Source organism: Delphinapterus leucas, chromosome 4 (assembly GCF_059928025.1).
Source record: "Delphinapterus leucas isolate spDelLeu-1000000601 "Yukka" chromosome 4, BTC_Dleu_Yukka2, whole genome shotgun sequence".
NCBI lineage: Eukaryota > Metazoa > Chordata > Mammalia > Artiodactyla > Monodontidae > Delphinapterus > Delphinapterus leucas.
Genome location: NC_143132.1, coordinates 94,716,226 through 94,740,225, shown reverse-complemented (window position 1 = coordinate 94,740,225; position 24,000 = coordinate 94,716,226). Strand labels below are relative to the sequence as shown.

Here is a 24,000-nt window from a genome sequence, read left to right as displayed (position 1 = left end):
AGTGGACCCCACTCTCCACAACTGAGAGGGCCCATGAGCAGCAATGAAGACCCAAGGCAACCAAGAATAAATAAATAAATTTATTTTTTTAAAAAAAAGTTAAAATGACAAATTTTATGTTATGTGTATCTTAGCACAATAAAAATAAAGTGAAATAAAATAACTAAAATACCCTGTAAGGGCTTCCCTGGTGGCGCAGTGGTTGAGAGTCCACCTGGCGATGCAGGGGAAAACGGGTTCGTGCTCTGGTCCGGGAAGATCCCACATGCCACGGAGCGGCTGGGCCCGTGAGCCATGCCGCTGAGCCTGCGCGTCCGGAGCCTGTGCTCCACAAAGGGAGAGGCCACGACAGTGAGAGGCCCCCGTACCGCAAAAATGAAAAAAAACAAAGAAAAAACAACAACCCTGTAAGACTTAAAGGTAAATGAAATTTATAACAAATGATTTTCAATTAAGAAACACATATTTAGTAATCAGACAACTTCTAAGGAGCAGGGTCCCCCACGACCTAGTTGTAAGTGCATCAACAAGCCTAAATGAGTGTTAGACAGCACTTCTCGCCATGGTTCACAAATATTCTGACATCAGGAACAAACATGGTGAAGACACACTTTCCTCAAAACCATAACTACTCACACTTTTTATATGGATTGTGAATTACACTAGATCCTGAGAAGACAGGCTGGGAGCTCAATTAGTGAAAAGATCCTCAAACAACATTTAAAGGCTGTGTACAAATTCAAGCTAAAAGCCTGTGTACAATTCACTTGTATGTATGTTATCACAAAACATTTAATATATTAAAAATTTAATAAGAATTTAAGAAATTCTTATTCAAATAGGCAGTGTGTAATTGTGGAGCCTGTTAATAGTTCAAGCTGTAGATTCTTTCCATTCTTTACACTTTCACTGCACCACCATTAACTGGCCATTTAACACAGCACAGAGGACTCTGGACACCTGGTCTCCCCAAAGCCCTGAGAAAGCACTCAAAGGGTGATCTAAACTGTAACAGGCAGGCCTGGCAGATAAAGTTAAGGGAACTCCTCATTCTGGGGAAAAACCTAGCGATAATCAAATGCAGAAACCCTTATGGTCAGTAAGAATCTACTTGCGTTTAGTACTTCACAGAGGAAGTAAAGAAGGCAATAATCGGAGACTAGGAGAGGGAGCAAATATAGGCGTGGCGGTAGCTCTGGACTGATTCTACAAGGGTAGTTCTGAAGGGCTTAACAAAATCCTATTCAAGGCTTGGAGCACCACGCTCTTGGATCTGAGACCTAAGTCCCACATACCTGGAGCTGGAGCGAGAAAAACAAGTCCCTTCACACACGCCCAGCTCCTTGCCCCGCACCTCGCCCTGCCCGACCCCGGCGTCGTCACTTCGTGGGCCCCGCATTTGGCAGCTGTGTGGCCACACGCCCGGGACCGTTCATCTGGCGGTCTGGGCTCCAAGCCTCGGAACGCAGCACTTCCTGGTTGGTCCGGGATGCTGGTCCCATCGCGCCCGCCATCCCGGTCATCCCATAGCGCGCGCGAGATGACCTGGGGTCACCGGACACACTGTACTGGGGGCCTCCGCGGCGAGGGAGATGGGCACATCCTGCAGAGGACGCCCCCAACTTCGGCCCGGAGCCAGCGCGGCTCTGCGCGCCACACAGCCGCCCGCCCCGGCAAGAGTGAGCGCCGAAGTTGTCAGCGTCGACTCTGCAGGAACCCGGGACGAAGGCGTGCACAGGAGGACCCCGGAGGCTGCCAGGGAGGCCGCTCCCGCGAGGCCGCACTAAGCTGGCGCCCGCCACCGACGCCACTGCCAAGGTTCCGTCCAAGTTGGGCGGGGAGCGGCCAGCTGCCCGAGGCTGGCGGGAGGAGGGACGGAGAGCGAGCGCAGCGGAAACCGGCTCCCGCGGGAGCTCTGCGCGCCCCAGCCGCGGCGCGGCTCCTACCTGTGGGGCGAGGGCGGCCGGCCGCGGGAACCTGCGCGGTGGCGGCGGATTCTCGGGGCTCGGGCGCAGCTGGCACCACTGGAGGCAGGGGAGGAGGGAAGGAAGGAGGCCCTGAGTGAGGACCGCGCCGTCTCCCGGAACTCGGCGCCGGGATTCGCGCTGGCCCGGCAGGGGTGGGGCGAGGCGGTGTCGGTCCGGATGCGTCGCGGCGCAAGCGGGCCGCCATCGCTGGGCAGGAGGTCTCCGGCCGCTGGGCCTCTCTCCTGGTCCGTATTTCTGATTCTCTCTTCTCCCAGAGTTTCAGAACTCAACTGCGTTAACCTAGGGAACGTTCACTAGCATTTTTATTATTATTTTTAGGTACTCTTGAGCCGCCAAGGGCCCAGACACTGTTGTAGGAGCTTTGCCTAGATTCTTATCCTCGTCTATCGCAGCTGGTAGCCAGAATTGGTCTATTTTACAAGTAGGGGAGAAGAGCCAAAAACTGTAGTAACTTGCTTGAGGTGACGCAATTAAGAAGTAGGAGTTTCGTTGATGTCATCCATAAGGTTTCTTCCAACTCCCTGGCGGTAGGTGTTATCACTAATTTACAAGCAAAGGAAACTGGAAACTGAGACTCAGAAAAGTGACGTAACCAGCCTAAGGTCACCCAGTCAAGAACGTAGGAGACTAGAATTTGTGTCTTGATGTCTGAAACTCAAGCTGGGTATAATTCAGAAATCTTAGTATAAAATAATAAACCAGGAGTAAAACATGGAAAATTTCCCATTCCACCCACAGAACTGTCCAAATACAGCGATTTTGATGTCCACTTTGAACAAAGTCTTAAGAAAAAAAAGAACCAGTTGTCACGTGGCTTGACTAGCAGCCATTTTTGAATATAGCTTTGAATATATGCCACTCTAACCTCATTACATAGTGTTGCTTTCTGCCAAAGCCAAAGGAAGCTATTGCCTCCACATACCCCAAACTGTTAATAATGATGGCTTCTTTGAAGCACTTAGTGGATACTGCGCGGCCGAGACTGGCTGAGTTACATGTCTTACTGCACACGTGGAACTACATGAAGTGAAAAATATAATATTCCAGTCCAAAGTAGGGTAGGAGAAGTGAAATTATACTGTAGTCTGGAACTCTGTTTTCCTGTAACCTATAGTTGCTCAGCTCTCCCTGGACTATATTTTTCCCTCTTGAGCACATCTTTTCCTAATGATAGAAGAGTCACACTGCCTTCACTCTTTCCTTGTTGACAGAAATGATTGATGTCTTTTGAATCCTATGATACTGACAGAATTTTACAGTTAAACACATGGCCCTCTGAGCAAGCAGAGTATTGCCTAAGAGGACTTTGGCAAGTGTAAGACAAGCATGTTACCAAAAGGCTGAATACCCTTTCCTCCCCTTATTTCTCAAGTTTTATTAGTCACAGATGATTTGATAAGTATTATACGCACAAGTAATGCACTCTTACAAGCTTGTCTTTAGAAATTATAACACTTTTGATTGGGAACCAGCAGGCTATAAAATTGCATCCCAAATTCGAAGTGTCATCATTAAAACATTTGGCAATAGGTTTTTCTATTAACTATAATAAGAAATAAAATTATTTAAGTGCCCTCACAGTAATTGAATTTCTGCTTCCCTGAGCTAGAGGAATAAAATAGAAAAAGGCCATATGTTGTTTAGAGATAAACTTAAGCTATGGACTGTCAAATATAAGTTTTATATATAGTATGATTCTTTATGTGATTATTTCTGTTGTCCTGAGAGATTTGCTGACGGTTGGTTGTTGTTTTTCCAAATCTTGCATATCTTCAGAGATGTCAAGAAAGAATTGACTATGGAATCCTGTTATAAATCCATCTGGATACATATTTGACATTTTTATCACACAAGTGGTATTCTAAATCCTCTTCAATTTTTATCTTTTCTTCTCAGTATAAAAGTAATATATGCCCATTTTATAATTTTTACATTTATATTTTACAAAAATACAAGGTTTTGGAGACTACAGAAAATAATTTTTTAAATTAAAATCACCTATATTCTCCCCCTTCACACATACCCATTATTAACATTTTGTTATATTTCCTTTTTGTTTTCTATACATAAAGATTTGTTACAAAATTAAATTAACACCACCTGTACAAACAATGTTGAATCCTGCTTATCTCACTGAATATTTATAAATTGAGTATTTTTTTACCATCACTAAATTTAAAAAAAATTTAGTGGTTGAAGAATATTCTAATTATTTACTTATCTGCTCATCTGTTGGTGGCTTTTAGAATGTTTCCAGACTTTCTAGAAGTTTTAAGTCATTCAGGAATGAACACTGTGAATACCCATCTTTGTTGAGAATAGGGACCTAAGAATGGAACTACTGGATCAATATTTATAAACATTTTTGAAACTCTGTGAGATGCTGCAAAAATACCTTCCAATATTAAGTATAATCTTGCTTATAATTTGGAAATGTGATGGACCAAAATCATATCTTGTTTTAATCAGCATTTCTTCAATAATCAATAACGATGAAAACTTTTTTCATGTTTATTATTTGTACAGTTTACTGAGAATGATCTATTCGTGTCTATTGCCTGTTTTTTCCTATGTGATATTGCTGCTCTTGTTAATTTACACTAATGCTTTTAATAGAAACTTTATTTATATATGTATTATCTATAGAATAAATAAAATTTACATACCAGTGTGCTCCCCCAGATTTTATCTTGTGGTATATTTTATATGTACGCTGCTGTCCAGATCATCTAGGTCATTTTTGGATACCCAGCATCCGTCATCTCTTCTAATAATTCCATTTTCTTATAGAGAATTATCTCTACCCAAATGTGTATAGTCTCAGCAAAAGGATAATTTGAGGCAGCAATCTCCAAGACAAAAGGCAGATCATTCCTCTCTATTCCCACCACCAGTTCATTTATCCTGTAGGTCAGGTGGACTGAATCCCAAGGAATGAGAGAGTGGGTAGTGTCTGAGGTTGGGCTCACTGAACAGAGGCAGTAGCAGCTTCAGCAGCAGCTTTACCCTGACCAGGGTGGCCCAGTCAGAGACAATTCCCCACTTCCTGATTTGTTTGTTTTTAACCTTATGGCACTTCCTTTGTAACTATTGGTTCCAGTCTTGTCTCCCAGCCTTGCCTTGAGTCTTTGAGCCCCTGGGGCCCTTTTCCTTCAGATAGCAAGAGTCTGCATCCATTGCTTGTCTCTTGATAACCCTCACTAACATAACTTGTGTGACTTCTATATCATTCCATCCACCTAACAGTCCCCTGATGAGCACTTCATTTATTCATTATGAATCCTAATTAACTAATCACAGTACACATGCTACTCTGGAAACTCAGAGTATGAAGCAGGATATTTTATCCTCGGTCACCTGCTGACATAAATCATTTTAGCCATCATAACAGTGATGGAATGAAAGACGAGAATAATGTGATTATCAAGGCTTAAAAAAAAAAAAAATGACAGTGGTTAGGACCAGAACTCTCAAGAGAGAACGAGGAACAGAGTGGATATTGCTAAGGTGTACGGAAGCATTGTAACTCTCGATCTTCATTTTAGCTTCCTGCGGACCATTCATCCATTTCATGATTTCTCCCAACAACACTCAGTTTGTGGGCTGTCTACCATGTGACTCTTTAAAAAGGGGCCGCACTGATGCCTACAACCGGAGCTGAAACATCAGAGGTAATCTTCTCAGTTACCCTTAGCCAGTCCCTTTGAAGTGTTTTCATATCCAAAGACCCAAAAGGATCCAACTGCCCTAACTGTCAGTAGGTAAGTCTAAAACCTTGTTTAAAATATCTTTATATCTTCAATGTTTATGTATCTTTTAAAATTGTATTCATTTTCATGGATTTGTACATTTATAAAAGTAGCATGATTATTAAGTGAGAAAACATGCAAAATCATTTAAAAGAGGGAATATTTGTTTAGCGTGATACAATTGTACGTCAGTTGGTTGCTACAATTGTATTCAAGTAACTATAAAAGCAACTGTCATCAGTTCCCCCCAAATCCATAAATTGCACAGTAAAAAAATGATGTCAAGGAGGTATTGCTTTGTGACTCCATAATAAAGAAAAACATGCTTTTCAAAGCTAACATGTTTTATACAAACATATCTATGTATTTTTAACTTTTAAACTTAACATCAAGTATAAAGTTTCATTCATTCATACATTATAAAAACTCACTATGTTGCAGGTACTGTTTTAGTAGCTGCAACATAGTGGGTTTTTATAATGTTAAGTTTAAAAGAAGGCACTACATGAATAAGACAAATGAAGCGTCTGCTTTTCTGTAGGAGACTGAAATATGTAGGAGATGAAAGGTACTATGAAGAAATATAAACCAGGGTAAAGGAAAAGACAAGGGCTTCCAGAATGAGGTTGAGGGAAGCTGACAGAGAAAAGCATTAGCAGGCTTCTCTGATAAGGTGACACCAGAGCAGAAGAAAAGAAGCAAGTCTTGCAGATGTCTGGAGGAAGAGCATCAACCTCATGGTTGTACAAAGGCCATGAAGTAGAAATATATTTGATATTTTCCAGGGAAGAGTAAGGAGGGAAAGGTGAATTGAGTGGCGTGAGCAGGGAGAAAAATGATAGAAAATGGAGTCAGAGGGGTGGCAGGGTGCAGGTTCCTAAGAGGAAGGGGTTTGAATTGAATGTTGTGTGTTTTACTTTATTGAAGTATAGTTGATTTACAATGTCATGTTAGTTTCAGGTGTACAGCATAGTGATTCATATATATATATATATATATATTCTACATATATTCATATATATATACATATTCTACGTATATTCAGATATATATATATATATATTCTTTTTCAGATTCTTTTCTCATATAGGCCATTACAGAGTACTAAGTAGAGTTCCCTGTGCTATACAGTAGGTCCTTGTTGCTTATCTATTTTATATATAGTAGTGTGTGTATGTGGAATTTAATGTTGATTGATACGAAAATCTTGAGGCGGAAGAGGGACACAGTATGACTTTTGTTTTAGAAGGAGCACACCTACTGCCATCTGGAGACTAGACTGCGTGGGGGTGAGGATAGAAGCATGAAGACCAAGGAGCAGTCCAAGGAAGGATGGACTGGAGTGAGAGTCATGGAGGTGTTGGAAGGGATCAGATTCTGCATCTTGGTGTAGATAGGAAAGAAACCAATATTCAGGAAAACCAAGGAAGGAAAACCAAATATTAAGGAGGAGCCTTACTCGACAAGGGCATTAGTTATTCCCTGACCATACAAAATTCCTGGGGAGATGAATTAGTGAAGGCAGCAGTGGCATCCAATTAGTAGCATTATTGCTACATTTTTTTCAGTTTATTTTATTTTTTACAAAATTTTATTAGAGTATAGTTGATTTCCAATGTTGTGTTAGTGTCAGGTGTACAGAAAAGTGATTCAGTTATTAATATATTCGTTCTTTTTCATATTATTTACCCATACAGGTTATTACAGAATATTGAGTAGAGTTCTCTGTACTGTTGCATTTTTTATCTTCACTTGGGCAAATGCCCTATTTGTTTATGAAATGTAAGTTTGATTTATTGCAGCTTTGCCCTGTGGAACTCAGTTCTACCACCCTTTAGACCAGTTCCTACACCATACATATTCCCATTTCAAAATTAAAGACAGATTTCTTTCCCATCAAGTTTTGACTCAGCCTTTGCCCAAATAAACATGCAACAAATCCAGCTTTTCACATCATAAGTTCAGTGCTGGTTGAAATCAGATATTATACCTATAGTCTCAAAAGCATCTAGCTTCAGACTCTATTACACATTAGCATTCTTTGCATTTTCCAATTTAAATGTTTCTACAAACATTTGTTTGGTTTTACACTGTCTTAGTTCAGTTTAGATTTAGAAATTTATGTTTGTTATACCAGCAAATGTTTTTACTTAGAATAAAAGAATAGAAATAGAAGGACATATTATAAAAGGTTTCTTTAATGATAATAGAGTGGCAAAACTTCCCAGGATGAGAGCCACTTGGGTCCCTGCCTGTGTGCCTTTTAATCTTTTAGAACCTCCAGAGAATTATGGAAGTGTTTTCTTGGCAAACATTTGCTAACAGCTAAGGGGTTTGGAAAACATTATCATTTGCCTGCATCACTTTTTATTTTCCAGTAGAAATGTAATCATATGGACATTCACACTAAATTGTTGCTGATGTAGGTTTTCACACTTGTATAATCTAAAGGTGCACTTTCAAATTCATGCCTTAGGGCTTCCCTGGTGGCACAGTGGTTGAGAGTCCGCCTGCTGATGCAGGGGATGCGGGTTCGTGCCCCGGTCTGGGAGGATCCCACATACCACGGGGCGGCTGGGCCCGTGCGGCTGGGCCCGTGAGCCATGGCCGCTGAGCCTGCGCGTCCGGAGCCTGTGCTCCGCAGTAGGAGGGGCCAAGGCAGTGAGAGGCCCGCGTACTGCAAAAAAATAATAATAATAATTCATGCCTTAGTCTAGTTTGTAAGCCTGTAGAGACTGTCCTACCCTCACACCCAGATACAGCAAAAGCATCTCTCAGAAACCTCTCAGCTCTCAGCTTCAGTTGAGCTCTGGGTGTTTCCAGGATGCAGAACCCTCTGCAAGAACAAAGTGGAAAAAAAAGAAAAAAAATATATTTTACACACACACACATATATACATACATATATTATTTCTTTAGTGGGACAATCTATTTGACTTACATGCTCACTTTGAATTATAGACCCTCTGCCCAAAGATGTGACTTCATTATCCTTTTAACAACAAAAATTCAGGGAACAAATTTCAGAATTATCAGTCCTTAACCCCGACATATCATCAAAAATACTTTTCAATTCTTTACTCATCTTATATTCACCACCGCACACGCATATGTCCACAAGCTCCAAAACCCTTAGGACCAGATGAATTTAGGATATTCAGAATTTTATGAATTTTGGAAAATTATATATTATATAATTATGTTATATTATAATCATATATAATACCCCCAGTGAGGCTTGGGGCAGCACCCCATAATTAAATACCCTCATATTTCTGCAGCAAAAGACATGAACAGACACACTGTATGGAAAAATAAAAACTGTAAATAGCCTCGAATCAATTCAGGTCCGATTTTCCTGTGCAGTGAGTTTGGAAGAAAACTTGGTTTTCAGAACTTTTTGGATTTTAGAATTTTGGATAGGGCATCACAGACCTGAATTAAAACAGAATGGAGTAGACCCTGGAGACAAGGAAGAACACTTTAAAACCCTTTTCCCTACCCCCTCCCAATTCATTCAATATCTTAGAGCACAATATTTTTTTTGCCAACTAATCAGATTCATTGTATTTTTTTTTAAACGACTGTATTTAGCAAATAGATTCAAAACCCATTTGAAAGTAATTTTGGGGAAGATTTTTTAATTGAATAAAAAATCTCTATTTCCAAGCTTTTTAAGGTGGACAGATATGAGAATTTTTATAGATGACACATATTTTCCAAAGTCAATCAGTTACGAAGGAAGCACTTCCAAAGGTCTGCTGTCATTATGCCCTTTGCCATGGCCCGAGTTTCCTTCAAAAGCAGAAACTCTCTCATTTGTTATTAAAGTGACACTCCTATTATGAAGACAGTATTAATTTTAAATTCTGTTTTACTGTCACAGAATTGATAGACACTTGTTATCATAGAAAAGACAGAGTGTGGAACACTAATGTTTTTGGAAAATAAAGTGTGTCATTCCTTTAACATACTCAGCCATGATAAAACCAGTAACCTTGTCTGCGATACAGAATGTTTACATCATTACTCATCATCTCTACCAAGAACAGTGAATAGTTAGCTATAGTCTAAAGGTCTTATTTTTATATCATTATCTATGTCAGTAGATATAGTATCTATATCTATAGCAATTTGCACACTTTTAGCTTCACCTTATTTGCTGCAAGAACTTCTTGCCTCTGAATGATGCAATGAATAAATTTATTTTAAAGCTGTCTGCATTTTTATCCCAGAATCCAAATTTTATTCCAGCCAAAGCAACTCTTCCATCAGTGGTGACATTGTCACAATTTTTCCATAAAACATTGTTTTTGTTATGGAATTCATATATGCTGATAATATATTTTGTCCTTCAGTACATCTTTGCTTTATTCGGTAGCTTTCAGCCCTATAAGAGCAACATATCCTTTTTATTGTTGTAACATCCTCTTTATTATCTTGAAGTGGAATTAATTCATAATTTCACAAAATACAAATATGTATTGAAAATAAAGGAGAAATAAGAGAAAGTAAATTATAAAAGAGTAGAGTATCTCTCAACATGTAAAATTCTCAAACAAACCACACTGGAAGACATAATAAGAGGGATAGATGTATTTATTCCCTATAATGAATATAGGTCTTTTAAAAGACAAATTTCCACCTAATTATTGTCTACATCATTGTTTCTCAAATTTCAATGTGCATACAAGTCACCTGTGGCTTGTGTTAAAATGTGGATTCTAATTTCACATGTCTGGAGTGGGCATTTCTAGCAAGCTGGTGATTCTGAAGTTGCTGGTCTACCTAAAGCTGGACACTTTGAGTAGAGAGGGTCAACACATTTCTTTATATTGATATTTGAATGTGACAGTTAAATTGTCAGCTGATAAAGGTGTTGCCACCAGTGACTTAATCTTCCAAATACCTTCAAATCAATTCAGGTCAGGTTTTGCTGCCAAGTGAGTTATGAACAATCCGTTCGTGATTGTTGAATGAACAAGAATTGTTTGTGAACAACTCTTAGCAAAGTTCCAAAGAACAATTTTCCCTCAATGTACACTAGTTACATTCTCCAAAAATGCAGTCTATATGAAAAGTATACAAACAATATTATGAACTTCTACGTAAAACAGAGTTGGTTCTAGGCTCAGATACTCAACAGAGATTTTTACTTACATGAGTGTCCAATAAGACCTTTGGAGGTTGTGTGGGATCAGGGACAATTGTTCAGTGTACAAGACCATTCCATGAATAACAGATCTCTAGCATCGCTGGCCTCCACTCACTAAATGCCCGTAAGGGCCCCCCAGTCACTGTGTTGGTCAAGAATACACCCCATTTCCAAAATGTTCCAGTGGGACAGTATAACCTCTGCTGATTGCCACTGCTTAAGTGAAACAGGAAAACTACTTCTAGTATTTAATTAAAGCAGAATCCAACATAAGCCCAGACACTGTAGAAATATTCATTCTTTCCTCCAACTGTATAGAAAGGCTCCCATGCTGAAAAACTTGTTCTAACACTTGTTTCTTAAATTCTTCCACAATATGATTTATGCATCTTCCACAATTATTTGCTGACATTTGGTTGCCATATTTTTTCCCTCACATTATTTTAATTATTTTTACTTGAAGAAAAACTTGAGGAAGGATGCCTGTGTCTACCAAAATATTTTGTTAAGACTTAACTCCCTTCTTATTTTTAAAAATAAAAATAAATAAAAATGTAACATTTTCTCCCTGCTCTGCAGGGAATTGTAAGAGTAGTTGTTTCCTCTGAGTTGTACAGTTTAATATTTGCTCTTAGAGTAAATCAATTAGATTTCAATAAAAATTTTTTAATTAAATTAAAAATATAAATATATTTAGCCCAAAACAATTTGCTCTTAGAAATTCTGATTTGCAGGCACTAAACAGAAATAAATCGTAATCAGAGTGTGTCTTACATTATTCTTTTGGTTGGTCACTATAAAATGATTTCTACAGACTTGAACCCTATGAAAATATATTGATTAATATATAACATATACAGGAACTTCCCTGGTGGTCCGGTGGTTAAGAATCCACCTTCCAATGCAGGGGACACGGGTTCGATCCCTGGTTAGGGAGCTAAGATCCCACATGCGGGATGGGGGGCGACAACTAAGCCCGTGGGTTCTGTACCCCGTGCACCACAACTAGAGAGAAGCCCACACGCTGCTAGGAAAGATCCTGCGTGCCACAGCTAAGACCCAACGCAGCCAAATAAATAAATAAATATTTAAATATACATATATATATGACATACACAAACTAAGGAATCTTTTCTCATAACTTTATTTACAAATCCAGAACTTAACAAATCTGTTAGGCTAGCACTTATGAAAGACTGACTTTTTTTTGTTTTTTTAATATTTATTTATTTTGGCTGCTTCGGGTCTTAGTTGTGGCATGCGGGATCTTCGTTGCAGCATGTGGGATCTTTTTTTTGCAGACTTCTTAGTTGCAGCATGCAGACTCTTAGTTGCGGCATGCATGCAGGATCTAGTTCCCTGACCATGGATCGAACCCAGGCCACCTGCATTGGGAGTGTGGAGTCTCACCCACTGGACCACCAGGGAAGTCCCAAGAAAGATTGACTTTTGTAATGAATATTGAAACGCAGTTGAGGTTCAATAGCTGTAAATGAGGAATATGTTACTTTCTTTTTTATCCCTTTTGGGTATTGTTTTCATGCAATTTAGCTAACTGTAGACCAATTACTGCATATGAATAGTAAGCAATGTAATTTTATAGTTTTACACAAATTACATGTGTATCACCAAAATTTTGTATATACACATTGAAGACAAAATGAACGAGTTAAAATATGTTCAAAGAAATAGAGGAATAGAAAGGCTAAATCTTCAGTTTTCTAAATTGAGAAATCATACACTTGTAGGAAGTAGATGAGCCAAAAGGAGGGGATGAGGAAAAAAGAAGACAAAGATTTAAAAAGTGACAATTGTTTTAGGAATAAAGCATATAGATGGCGTAGGGTTTTCCTGTCACAGATGATGGAACTGTGGCCCACAGGCAAGACAGAATGGCGACATCACTGCAGTTCTCGTTCTGGTAAAAGGATGTCGCCATTCTGCCTTGCTTGTGGGCCACAGTTCCGTCAGCTGTGACAGGAAAACAAACTTTCACAATTTCTTTGCGATAAAAGAGATCTGCTATTCAGGATTTAATTTGGACCCACAGGAACTAGTTGGTAACATAGTAATGAGGAAAATCTTGACAGAAAATGTCTAGTGTCTATTTTTTTCAATTTTTTAAATTATGAAATACATGTAACATCAAATTTACCATCTTAACTATTTTTAAGTGTACAGTTCAGTGGCATTAAATACATTCATGTGGTTGTGCAACCACCACCCCCATCCATACAAATAACTCTTTTCATCTTGCAAACCTGAAAATCTACACCTATTAAACAGTAACTCTCCTTTCTTTCCTTCCCCCAGCCTCTGGCAACCACCATTTCATTTTCTGACTTTATGATTTTTGACTGCTCTACGTAGTTTATATAAGTGGAATCACACAGCATTTTGTCTTTTTGTGTTTGGCTTATTTCACTTAGCATAATGTTCTTTAGGTTCATCCATATTGTAGCATATTGCAGAATTTCCTTCCTATTTAAGACGGAATAGTATTCCACTATATGTATATACCACATTTTGTTTATCCATTCATCAGTCAATGGACCCTTGGATTGCTCCACGTTTTAGCCATTGTGAATAATGCTGCTATGAACATGGCTGTACAAATATCTCTTTGAGACCCTTTTTCCAATTCTCTTGGGTATATACTCAGAAGTGGAATTTCTAGATCATATGATAATTCTGTTTTTAATTTTTTGAGGAAATCATAATGTTTTCCACAGTGGCTATTCTATTTTACATTCCCACCAACAGTGCACAGGGTTTCAGTCTCTCCACATCCTCACCAACACTTGTTATTTTCTGTTTTTTCGAAAGTAGCCATCCTAATGGTTGTGGGTTGCTATTTGGTTGTAGCTTTGTTTTGCATTTTCCTAATGATTAGTGATGTTGAGCATCTTTCCATGTGCTTATTGGCCATTTGCATATCTTCTTTGGAGAAATTTTTGTTGAAGTTCTTTGTTTATGTTTGAATTGGGTTTGTTGGCTTTTTGTTGTTGTTGTTGTTGTTGTTGTGGAGTTTTAGAAGTCCTCTCTATAGTCTGGATATTATTCCCTGATCAAATATATAATTTGCAAATAATTTCTCCCATTCTGTGGGTTGCCTTTTTACTCTGTAGATAGTGTCTTTCAATGCATAATTTTTTTTTTAATTTTCAGGAAGTCCAATTTGTCTACTTTTTCATTTGTTACCTGTGCCTTTAGTGTTATATCTAAGAAATCATTGCCAAATCCTATATTATGAAGATTTTGTCTTATTTATTCTCCCAAGAGTTTCTTTTTTTTTTTAAGATTCTATAATTTATTTTTTATTTATTTACTTATTTTTGGCTGCATTGGTTCTTCGTTGGTACACGCGAGCTTTCTCTAGTTGCAGCTAGTGGGGGCTACTCTTCATTGCGGTGCGCAGGCCTCTCACTGCGGTGGCCTCTCTTGTTGCGGAGCATGGGCCCTAAGCACACAGGCTTCAATAGTTGTGGCGCGTGGGCTCAGTAGTTGTGGCTCACAGGCTCTAGAGTGCAGGCTCAGTAGTTGTGGCGCACGGGCTTACTTGCTCCACGGCATGTGGGACCTTCCTGGACCAGGGCTCGAACCCGTGTCCCCTGCATTGGCAGGTGGATTCTTAACCACGGTGGCACCAGGGGAGGCCTCCCAAGAATTCCATTGTTTTAGGTCTTAACTTAGGTCCTTGATCCACTTTGAATTCATTTTTGTTTATGGTGTTACATAAGGGTCCAACTTCATTCTTTAGCATGTGGATATCCAGTTGTCCCAGCACCATTTTTTGAAGAGATTGTCCTTTCCCCATTAAATGGTCTTGGCATCCTTTTCAAAAATCATTTGACCATATACGTAAGGGTTTATTTCTGGACTCTCCATTCTATTCCATTGGTGCATATGTCTATCTGTGTGCCAATACCACGCTTGATTTTGGTTATTGTAGCTCTTAATAGTAAGCTTTGAAATCAGAAAACGTGAGTCCTCCAGTTTTGTTCTTCTCTTTCAGTATTGTTTTGGCTATTTAGGGTCCCTTGAGATTCCATATGAATTTTAGGATTGGTTCTTCTATTTCTGGAAAAAAAATCATTATTGGGATTTTTTTTTTTTTTGTGGTACGCGGGCCTCTCACTGCCATGGCCTCTCCCGTTGCAGAGCACAGGCTCCAGATATGCAGGCCCAGTGGCCATGGCCCATGGGCCCAGCCGCTCCGCGGCACCTGGGACCCTCCCGGACTGGGGCACGAACACGCGTCCCCTGCATCGGCAGGCGGACTCCCAACCACAGCGCCACCAGGGAAGCCCCATTATTGGGATTTTGATAGAGATTGCATTGAATCACATTGGGTAGTATTGACATTTTAATAATGTTAAGTCTTCTAATCCATGAACATGGGATGTCTTTCCATTTATTTATGTCTTCTTTAATTTTTTTCAGTAACTTTTTTTTATAATTTTTTTTTGACCATGCTTTGTAGCTCACGGGATCTTTAGTTCCCTGAACAGGGATTGAACCTGGGCCGCAGCAGTGAGAGTGCTGAGTCTTAACCACTGGACCACCAGGGAATTCCCATCAGCAACGTTTAATAGTTTTCACTGTACATATCTTTCACCTCCTTGGTTAAGCTAATTACTAAGTATTTTATTATTTTTGATGTTATTATATGTGGAGTTGTTTTCTTAATTTTCTTTTGACATTGTTCATGTATAGAAATGCAGCTTATTTTTTTATGATAAAAAGGTACACTTTATTTTTTTTAATTTTTATTTTATATTGGGCTATAGTCGATTTTAAATGTGTTAGTTTCACGTGTACAGCAAAGTGATTCAATTATACATACACATATGTCTATTCTTTTTCAAACTCTTTTCCCATTGTTATTACAAAATATCGAGCAAAAGGACCTATACAGCAGGTCCTTGTTGGTTATCTATTTTAAATATAGTAGTATGTATATGTCAATCTCAAATTCCCAATTTATCCCTCCTCCCACCCCACCTTTCCCCTTTGGGAACCATAAGTTTGTTTTCTATGTCTGTGAGTCTGTTTCTGTTTTGTAAATAAGTTCATTTGTATCATTTTTTTAGATTCGTCATATAAGTGATATCATATGATATTTTCTTTCTCTCTCTGACTTACTTCTTAGTATGATAATCTCCAGGTCAATCCATGTTGCTGCAGATGGGAAATGCAATTTATTTTTGTGTGTTGACTTTGTACCCTATAACTTTGGTAAATACACTTATTAGTTCTAACGACTATTTTGTGGAGTCCTTAGGGTTTTCTACACATAAGATTATATCATCTGCAAACAGAGATAATTTTACTTCTTCCTTTCCAACTTGTATACCTTTTATTCCTTTTTCTTACCCAATTGCTCTGTATTTCCAGTACTATGTTAAATAGAAGTGGTGAAAGTGGGCATCCTTGCCTTGTTCCTAATCTTAGAGGAAAAGCTTTCAGTCTTTCACCATTGTGTATGATGTTTGCTGTTTCATATATGAAACATATCTTTTCATATACAGCTGACACTTGAACAACATGGGTTTGAACTGTGTGGGTCCACTTATACACACATTTTTTTCCAATAAGTACATACTATGATACTACACGATTCACAGTTGGTTGAATCCATGTGTACAGAACTGCGGATGCCGAGGGTTGACTGTAAAGTTATGCACAGATTTTCAACTGTGCAGGGGGTTGGTGCCCCTAACCCCCTTGCTGTTCAAGAGTCAAGTGTATAGTTTTTCTTTTGTTGAGGTAGTTTCCTTCTATCCCTATGGTGTTGTGTTTTTATGATGAAATGGTGTCGAATTATGTCAAATGTTTTTCTGCATCAGTTGAGATGATTAAGTTGGGTTTTTCCCTTATTTTATTGATGTAGTGTATTACATTGATCGATTTTCATATGTTGAACAATCCTTGCATTCCAGGAATAAATCCCACTTGGTCATGGTGTATAATCCTTTTAATATGCTGTTGAATTCTGTTTGCTAGTATTTTGTTAAAGATTTTTGCATAAATGTTCATATGGGATATTGGTCTGTAGTTTCCTTTTCTTGTAATGCCTTTGTCTGGCTTTGGTATCAGATTTATGCTGGCCTCATAGAATGAGTTAGGAAGTGTTTCTTCTTCTTCAGTTTTTTGGAAAAGTTTGGGAAGGATTGGTATTAACTCTTCTTTAAATGTTTGGTAGCATTCACCAGTGAAGCCATCAGGTCCAGGACTTTTCTTTTTGGGGAGATTTTTGATTACTGATTCAATCTCCTTATTAGTCTTTGGTCTATTCAGATTTTCTATTTCTTTGTGATTTAGTCTTGGTAGGTTTTGTGTTTCTAGGAATTTGTCCACTTCATCTAGGTTATCCAATTTTTTGACATGCAATTGTTCTTAGTGCTCTCTTATCTCTGTAGAATCAATAGTAATGTCCCCACTTGCATCTCTAATTAGGTAATTTGAGTCTTCCTCTTTTTTTCTTAATCCAGCTAAAGTTTTGTCAATTTTGTTGATCTTTTCAAAGAAGCAACAATTAGTTTCATTGATTTTATCTATTGTTCTTTTATTCTCTATTTCACTTATCTCTGCTCTAATCTTCATTTCTCTCCTTCTGCTGGCTTTGGGTTTATTTTGTTATTTACTATTTCCTTAGATTTTAAAGTTATGTTGTTGATTTGAGATCAGAAATTGTCTACTTTTTTCTTAGCATTTACAGTAGCCAAAAATGAGAACCCTGAGCCTACTCACACACAAACTCTAAACATTAGAAAAGCAGATTTCAAAAAATATTTAGAGAAATTTTGACATGATTGCATAGCAAGAGACTCTTCAAGGAATGTTCCTGGAGTTTCCTAGCCCTCTACAGTGCAGATAGAAAAGATAGAAAGAGGGAACCAAAATCAAAAGAGTAAGAATTTTATTAAAAGGACTCAAGCTCTGATTAAGTGGAGACTCATGACAAATACTAAGTTCAACTTTAAAAGACTATTTTATAGGGACTTTCCTGGTGATGAAGTGGTTAAGAATCCTCCTGCCAATGCAGGGCACACATGTTCGATCCCTCGTCTGGGAAGATCCCACATGCCACAGAGCAACTAAGCCCGTGTGCCACAACAACTGAGCCTGCACTCTAGAGCCCGCAAGCCACAACCACTGACCCCATGCGCCGCAACTACTGAGCCTGCATGCTGCAACTACTGAAGCCCACGTGCCTAGAGCTTATGCTCCACAACAAGAGAAGCCACCGCAATGAGAAGCCCACGCACACTGCAACGAAGGGTAGCCCCCGCTCGCCGCAACTAGAGAAAGCCTGTGTACAGCAACGAAGACCCAACGCAGCCAAAAAGAAAGACTATTTTATAAAGCAATGGTTGGAACAAGAAATAGGAGGAAGAAGAGATGAAGCCAGTAGAGATGCAAAAAGAAAGCAGAAGTATTTAATTTCCATTTTAGCCTGTCTTTATCAAAGGGAGTAACTTTCAAGCTAAAAAATTGAGAACAACCACAAGGGTTAAGGCTAAGATAAGTGAAGGATCAGATAGGAAGAGAACTCTTAGCTCTTAAGTTTTGGATTCTAAACACAGATGCTTGACATTCCAGTTCACTAAAAACATTGTAGATGCAATTGCAGAATCTGTGCTTGGTAACATTTGCAGAGTCATGGAGAAGATGAAAATCACCAGAACACTGGAAAACAAAAACTGATATCCAAGTTTTCAGCAAGAAAGAAAATGTAACTCAACAAAGACAGTGTGCTTTGGCATACTGATTGTACTTGATATTATAGATTTGGGTCCCATCTAAGTCCACTAATTCCTCTTAACCATTTTAGAATATCTGCAACTGGCCCATACAAATAATATTTCTACTAGTTTAACAAATATTTATTAAGGGCTGCCTTTTATTTTTAACCTTGTAACTTTTGCATGTAATCCATACTCATAAACAGGAGGGCCACAAACATTTTTAAACTGCGGATTAAATCATTTCAAAGAGTTGTTGTCAAAAAGAGGAATAAGTTTTTATTATGTGAACATGGTTCCCCAATCCCACAGTGGCCTCCTTCCAGCGGGCTGCACTGAATAGAGTAGCATTACAGGAGTGCAAGACACATGATATTGTTCTGTGAGTATTTCAGGATGAGAAGTTTGTTCAGAGGACAACAGAGCACCATAAGAAGGCCCCAGAGGTAGGTTTAGTGTTGGAGCTAATGAGGCAAAAAAGATAAAACCACACCAGAGTATGAATAACCAGTACATTTGCAGTTGGGGAGCTGGCCAAGGGTACAGGAAAGATTGGCAGGGTTGGAGTTAATTGGCTTGAAGTGTTAATAGCTCTCTTGTGTAGAGTTATTTCCATGCAGGTGCAAACTGTTGCTCCTGATGGTATCTTAGGCCTGTGGTTGCTAGCAGATGGTAGTGGACTTTGTCAAATGTTTCAAATGTTACAAGAACAAAATTGATCAAGGTGTGAATGTGCCTAGTCAACTTCCTTACCTTTGTGACTTGTAATTAGGAGAATGAGTAGGAAGGAACTAGGCAGGAGAGGTAGATATAAAGGAAGAGAGGACTCAGGCAGAGAGGCTAAGCTATCTACAAAATGAAGATCTAGGAGACAGTGGGGAAGAGAGAGGAAGAAAATTTGTGCAGGAAATGGAGTAGAGGGAAAGTGTCAGAGCACGGAGCCAAGAGGAGGATCTGGTGTGGCTGCACGAAAGGGCCTGAGCTCTGTGTTGCTGGGGGTATGAATTGGAACCCTTTTTATGGTCTTTGTGATATATAAATATCAGAAATCTTCTAAAATTACTCTTTGTTGTTGCTGGACTGTAATTCTTTTTTTTTTTTTTTTTTTTTTTTGCGGTACACGGGCCTCTCACTGTTGTGGCCTCTCCCGTTGTGGAGCACAGGCTCCAGACGCGCAGGCTCAGCGGCCATGGGTCACGGGCCCAGCCGCTCCGCGGCATGTGGGATCTTCCCGGACCGGGGCACGAACCCATGTCCCCTGCATCGGCAGGCGGACTCTCAACCACTGCACCACCAGGGAAGCCCTGGACTGCAATTCTTTAACAATGACTGTGTGAACTGAGCTACATAGAACCCTAAGATTTATTAGGGTTTCATAATTTTGATGAAAAGTTTACTGAAGTGGGAATTCCAGAGGTAGTGAAGGGAAGACATAGTTAGACCTATATATATTTTCTTACTCCATGCAGGAATTAATAAGACTCTTCAGTGACCTCAGGGCAATGGACCTCTAAAGAGATGATTTCCCAATATTTGAGAAAAGGGTTTGCTTGTAATTGGGGGGCACATAAAGGAAGACAAACAGAAAAATGAGCTACACACTCAGTTTGCAAAAGAAACATGAAGATGGCAAATAAATAAATGAAAAAGTATTTAACCTCGCTGGACGTTTTAAAATATAAAAATAAAGCACAGTAAGATATCGGAGCTTGTGTGCACCCGAGGAGGAAAAACTGTAGGGAACAAAACAGCGCTCTAACTCAGTGCTGTCTGAGCAGATGTTGAGCTGCCAAGTGATGGGAGGGCTGAGGGCACCAGGACTCAGAACAGTGGGGGGGTTGGCCTTCAGTGGTGGAGCCTTGGAAGGGTGGGTGAGAAGGGCTTCAGTAGATTTCTAGCTGTGGGGATGGTAGCAGCACCTCAGTTTGGCAGAGACCAGGCAGCTGCAATGGCAGAGCCTTGGGTTGACAAGTACCCAGAGGTATAGAGGTGTAAGTGTATAGTACAGCTATAGATAAATACACATGTATATGATGATATATGTATACATGTTGAAGGGGGTTTTTTGGAGGGCAGTTGGCAACGGTTTTACTTGGGCCTCAAATTCATTCAACACAGGTAGGGCTTTGAGCTGATGAAATCTGAGTTACCTGTTCCTCCAATATCATTTGGGCCATTGAAGAGAGGGCTGTGTCACGTGTGAAAAAGCCTTGGCCACAGAGGGGTATAACTTGCAAGACAATTGGCCACTACTGACTGGTGGCTTCCACTGGGCATCAGCGAGAACACCTGGGCACTGACTTGGCACCCAGGTGGCTCCCTGGTGCAGATGAGCGGCTGGGGCCGTGTCCTCTTGAACTCTGGCTGCTCCTGACTACGATAAGTCCAAGTCTACACCTCAGTCGTCCTTGACTTACTCTGACCTGTTTCAAGAATAATCACTCTACAAGTATGCACGCAGACATTTCTGTTTTAGAGTTAGTCTTGCAGCGTTTGATCTTAAAGGTCAAAATTCTCTTACCCTTTTTTTCCCAGGTTTTGTTGTACCCATGTACTCTTAAAGTGCCAGGTGACTATTATCCAGTTACTTAATCTGGGGGATGGGAAGGCACAGAGTGAATGTCAGAGGGGATTGAATAAGGTGTGTGCATGGAGAGGAGGGAGAGAGAGGAGTGGACACAGAAGGAGCAAGCTGAAAGGAGGTTACCAAACTGTTTACAGTGGTAGATGGTGAGATTTCATATGGCTTTGTTTTCTTCTTTATGCATTTATTTTAAAACCCTGTTTACAGGGGGCTTCCCTGGTGGCGCAGTGGTTGAGAGTCCGCCTGCCGATGCAGGGGACGCGGGTTCGTGCCCCGGTCCGGGAAGATCCCACATGCCGCGGAGCGGCTGGGCCCGTGAGCCATGGCCGCTGAGCCTGTGCTCCGCAACAGGAGAGGCCGTGACAGTGAGAGGCCCGCGTACTGCAAAACAAACAAACAAACAAAAACAAAAAAACCCTGTTTACAAAGAGCCTCTTATTACTTTTATAAGCAGAAAACTACTCATGAATATTATTTTGCTCAGATGAGGAAGCTCAGATGAGCCAGCAAGGGTTTCCTCGGAATTAGTTATCATAAACAAGCCTGATGTAATATTTGGCTAGAGCTACTGGTAAATTAGGAGAATACATATACATGGTATTTCTGATTATTTTATTATGTGGAACCAAAACTGATTGAATAATCACTCCCCAAAAGTGTTTCTAGTAATGTGTGATTATCAGCCTGGAACAAGGCCTTTAGCAGATTGCCACAGGATTCCAGGTAGCTTCATCTAAATAAAGTAGATGGCAGTAAAAAATTTGTCTTTATTAAGTTTGCAGATGGAAACTGAGGGAAAATATCAGAATCAAGATTCACACTGATTTCAGTAGAATAGGAGAGTGGGTGAACATTACCAAGAAATTAAGGAGCGGTAAGTGTCCAGTTCGACAAATCAGTGCTGTATATATGGCATGGGAGATGCCTGAAGAGCTGGTACAGTAACACACCTGAGAGCTTCAGCTGACTGCAAGCTCAGTAAGACCTAAGAGTGCTGCCTGCCTGGCCCAAAGCTACCATGATGTTAGGCAGTGTTAATAAAAATGTCACATGTGGAACAGGTAGACAGTATTCCCTCATTCTCTAATTAGATGACAACCCTTTTTACTTGTATATTTGTGCCCTAATTGGCCCAGTTCCATTGAATGGGGGAGGGTGGGGGAAGAAGAGATGTTCCTCATCCCAGAGAATTTGGGAGACATTCTTCAGTGCCAGGTGAGCAATGCTATGACTGCTGGTGTCTTTGAAGTTCACACACTTCTTCAGACCCAATACTTAGATCAGCTAAAGACTAAATACTTTACGCAATTTCCCTAACTTGCAATTTCCTCCTCTGTGAGAGTATTGGTGAAAAAATATTGCATAAAGACTTTCAAAAATCGTTAGCACTAAACTTATTTCTGAAGTCCAGGCCACAGTTGAATTTAAGATTGATGGATAGGGACTTCCCTGGCAGTCCATTGGTTAAGACTTCACCTTCCAATGCAGGGGGCGCAGGTTCAATTCCTGGTCAGGAAGCTAAGATCCCACATGCCTCGGGGCTGAAAAACCAAAACATAAAACAGAAGCAATATTGTAACAAATTCAATAAAGGGTTTAAAAATGGTCCACATTAAAAAAAAATCTTAAAAAAAAAAAGATTGATGGATAGAAAAAGTTTTTCTCCTTTCATTTACTAAAACCATAAACTTAGATTTGGTCCTAGGCAGAGAAGATGTATTTTGCAATGACATCTCTTATAAGAGGAGCTTATTGGCTGGCTTGATTGATATCGATTGTCTGTTTGCAAATAGTCTTTAAGCTGGCATCCAGATATGCCCTGATTTAGTCATCTTGTTATGAAATTTGCAGTGTATTTAGCTATGAATAATTATAACCTAGTAGATAATAAACTTCTTACAGACAGGAAACATGTACCTTTTAGAATTTTCATTTCCAGTCCTTTTCTTTCATCCTTTTAAAATTTCTTTCTTTCTTTCTTCTTTTCCTTCTTTCTTCCTCCCTCCCTCCCCTCACTTCCTTCCTTCCTCTTCCCACCCTCCCGCCATCCCTTTCCTCCTATCTTTCTGTAGTGTCAAACAGTGCTAAGTACCAAGCAGTTGGTGACTGACAGTGAGAGCCCCAATCTTTATATAACTGAGGGCCCCCAGGCCAGCCTAAACTGTTGCCAATTCAGACAAACCTAGGGAGGTTCCAGGGCCAGCTGTATGTGTATGAGGCTGTGGACTCCCCTGGGAAAGAAGACTCACAAGGAAGGAGAGTCAAGGCCAGAGGCCTGGTCCAAAGATAATGGATTAGATCATACTGCAGCTATCTGCCAAGGACATGCAGCAGCTGGAGCATCACCTCAGCTGCTGGATGAAGGCACAGGGCACAGGGCCGCCTAGAGGCAGCTGGAGGAAATGAATGGAGGAGCCTCTGCTGCAAGAATAGCAGACTCCCAGAGGGAGACAGGAAACATTCTCCTGCAGAATTGGGGCAGAGTCCTACAGTTCTACAGGCAGGAGTAAATTCACAGGAAAATAGTGTTGCCCAGGGATTCAGTGTTTTGAAGTATTTTGAAAAAAATCTGAAGAGGAAACTGATGCACTTCAAAGAGCATCTTTCTTTATCATTCATCATGAGGAAGTGCCGATAAAAGGTAACTCACCTGTGCTATAGAGTGTCCTCTGTTTAAAAACACCACATTTACCACATTAGGGAGAAACTACTGATTGCTCATTCCAAAGTTACTCTGATGTGGGTATTCAAAAGGAAGGCTTTTGCTCACTGAAAG

At 39.9% G+C, this 24,000-nt stretch overlaps 2 protein-coding genes across 15 annotated transcripts in view; one reads left to right on the top strand and one right to left on the bottom strand.

The window, feature by feature from the left end:
* The window catches only part of PLD1 (phospholipase D1), a 204,044-nt gene extending 201,554 nt beyond the window's left edge, over positions 1-2,490 (bottom strand). For 9 of the 14 annotated variants that reach the window (XM_089910847.1, XM_089910846.1, XM_089910856.1 and 6 more), the window contains exon 1: positions 173-405. In XM_089910847.1, coding sequence (XP_089766973.1) covers positions 173-296 — 124 coding nt within the window. In that variant the 5' untranslated portion in view covers positions 297-405. Of the gene's footprint in view, positions 1-172; positions 1,390-1,946 lie in introns of those variants that run through there. The other 5 variants (XM_089910859.1, XM_022572192.3, XM_089910869.1 and 2 more) reach the window with 5 other exon arrangements.
* TMEM212 (transmembrane protein 212) overlaps positions 1,072-24,000 on the top strand; it is a 74,231-nt gene continuing 51,302 nt past the window's right edge. Inside the window, exon 1 of the mRNA XM_089910871.1 lies at positions 1,072-24,000. This exon is cut by the window's right edge and continues 12,074 nt beyond it. The gene's annotated coding sequence lies outside the window, so the exon portion shown is untranslated.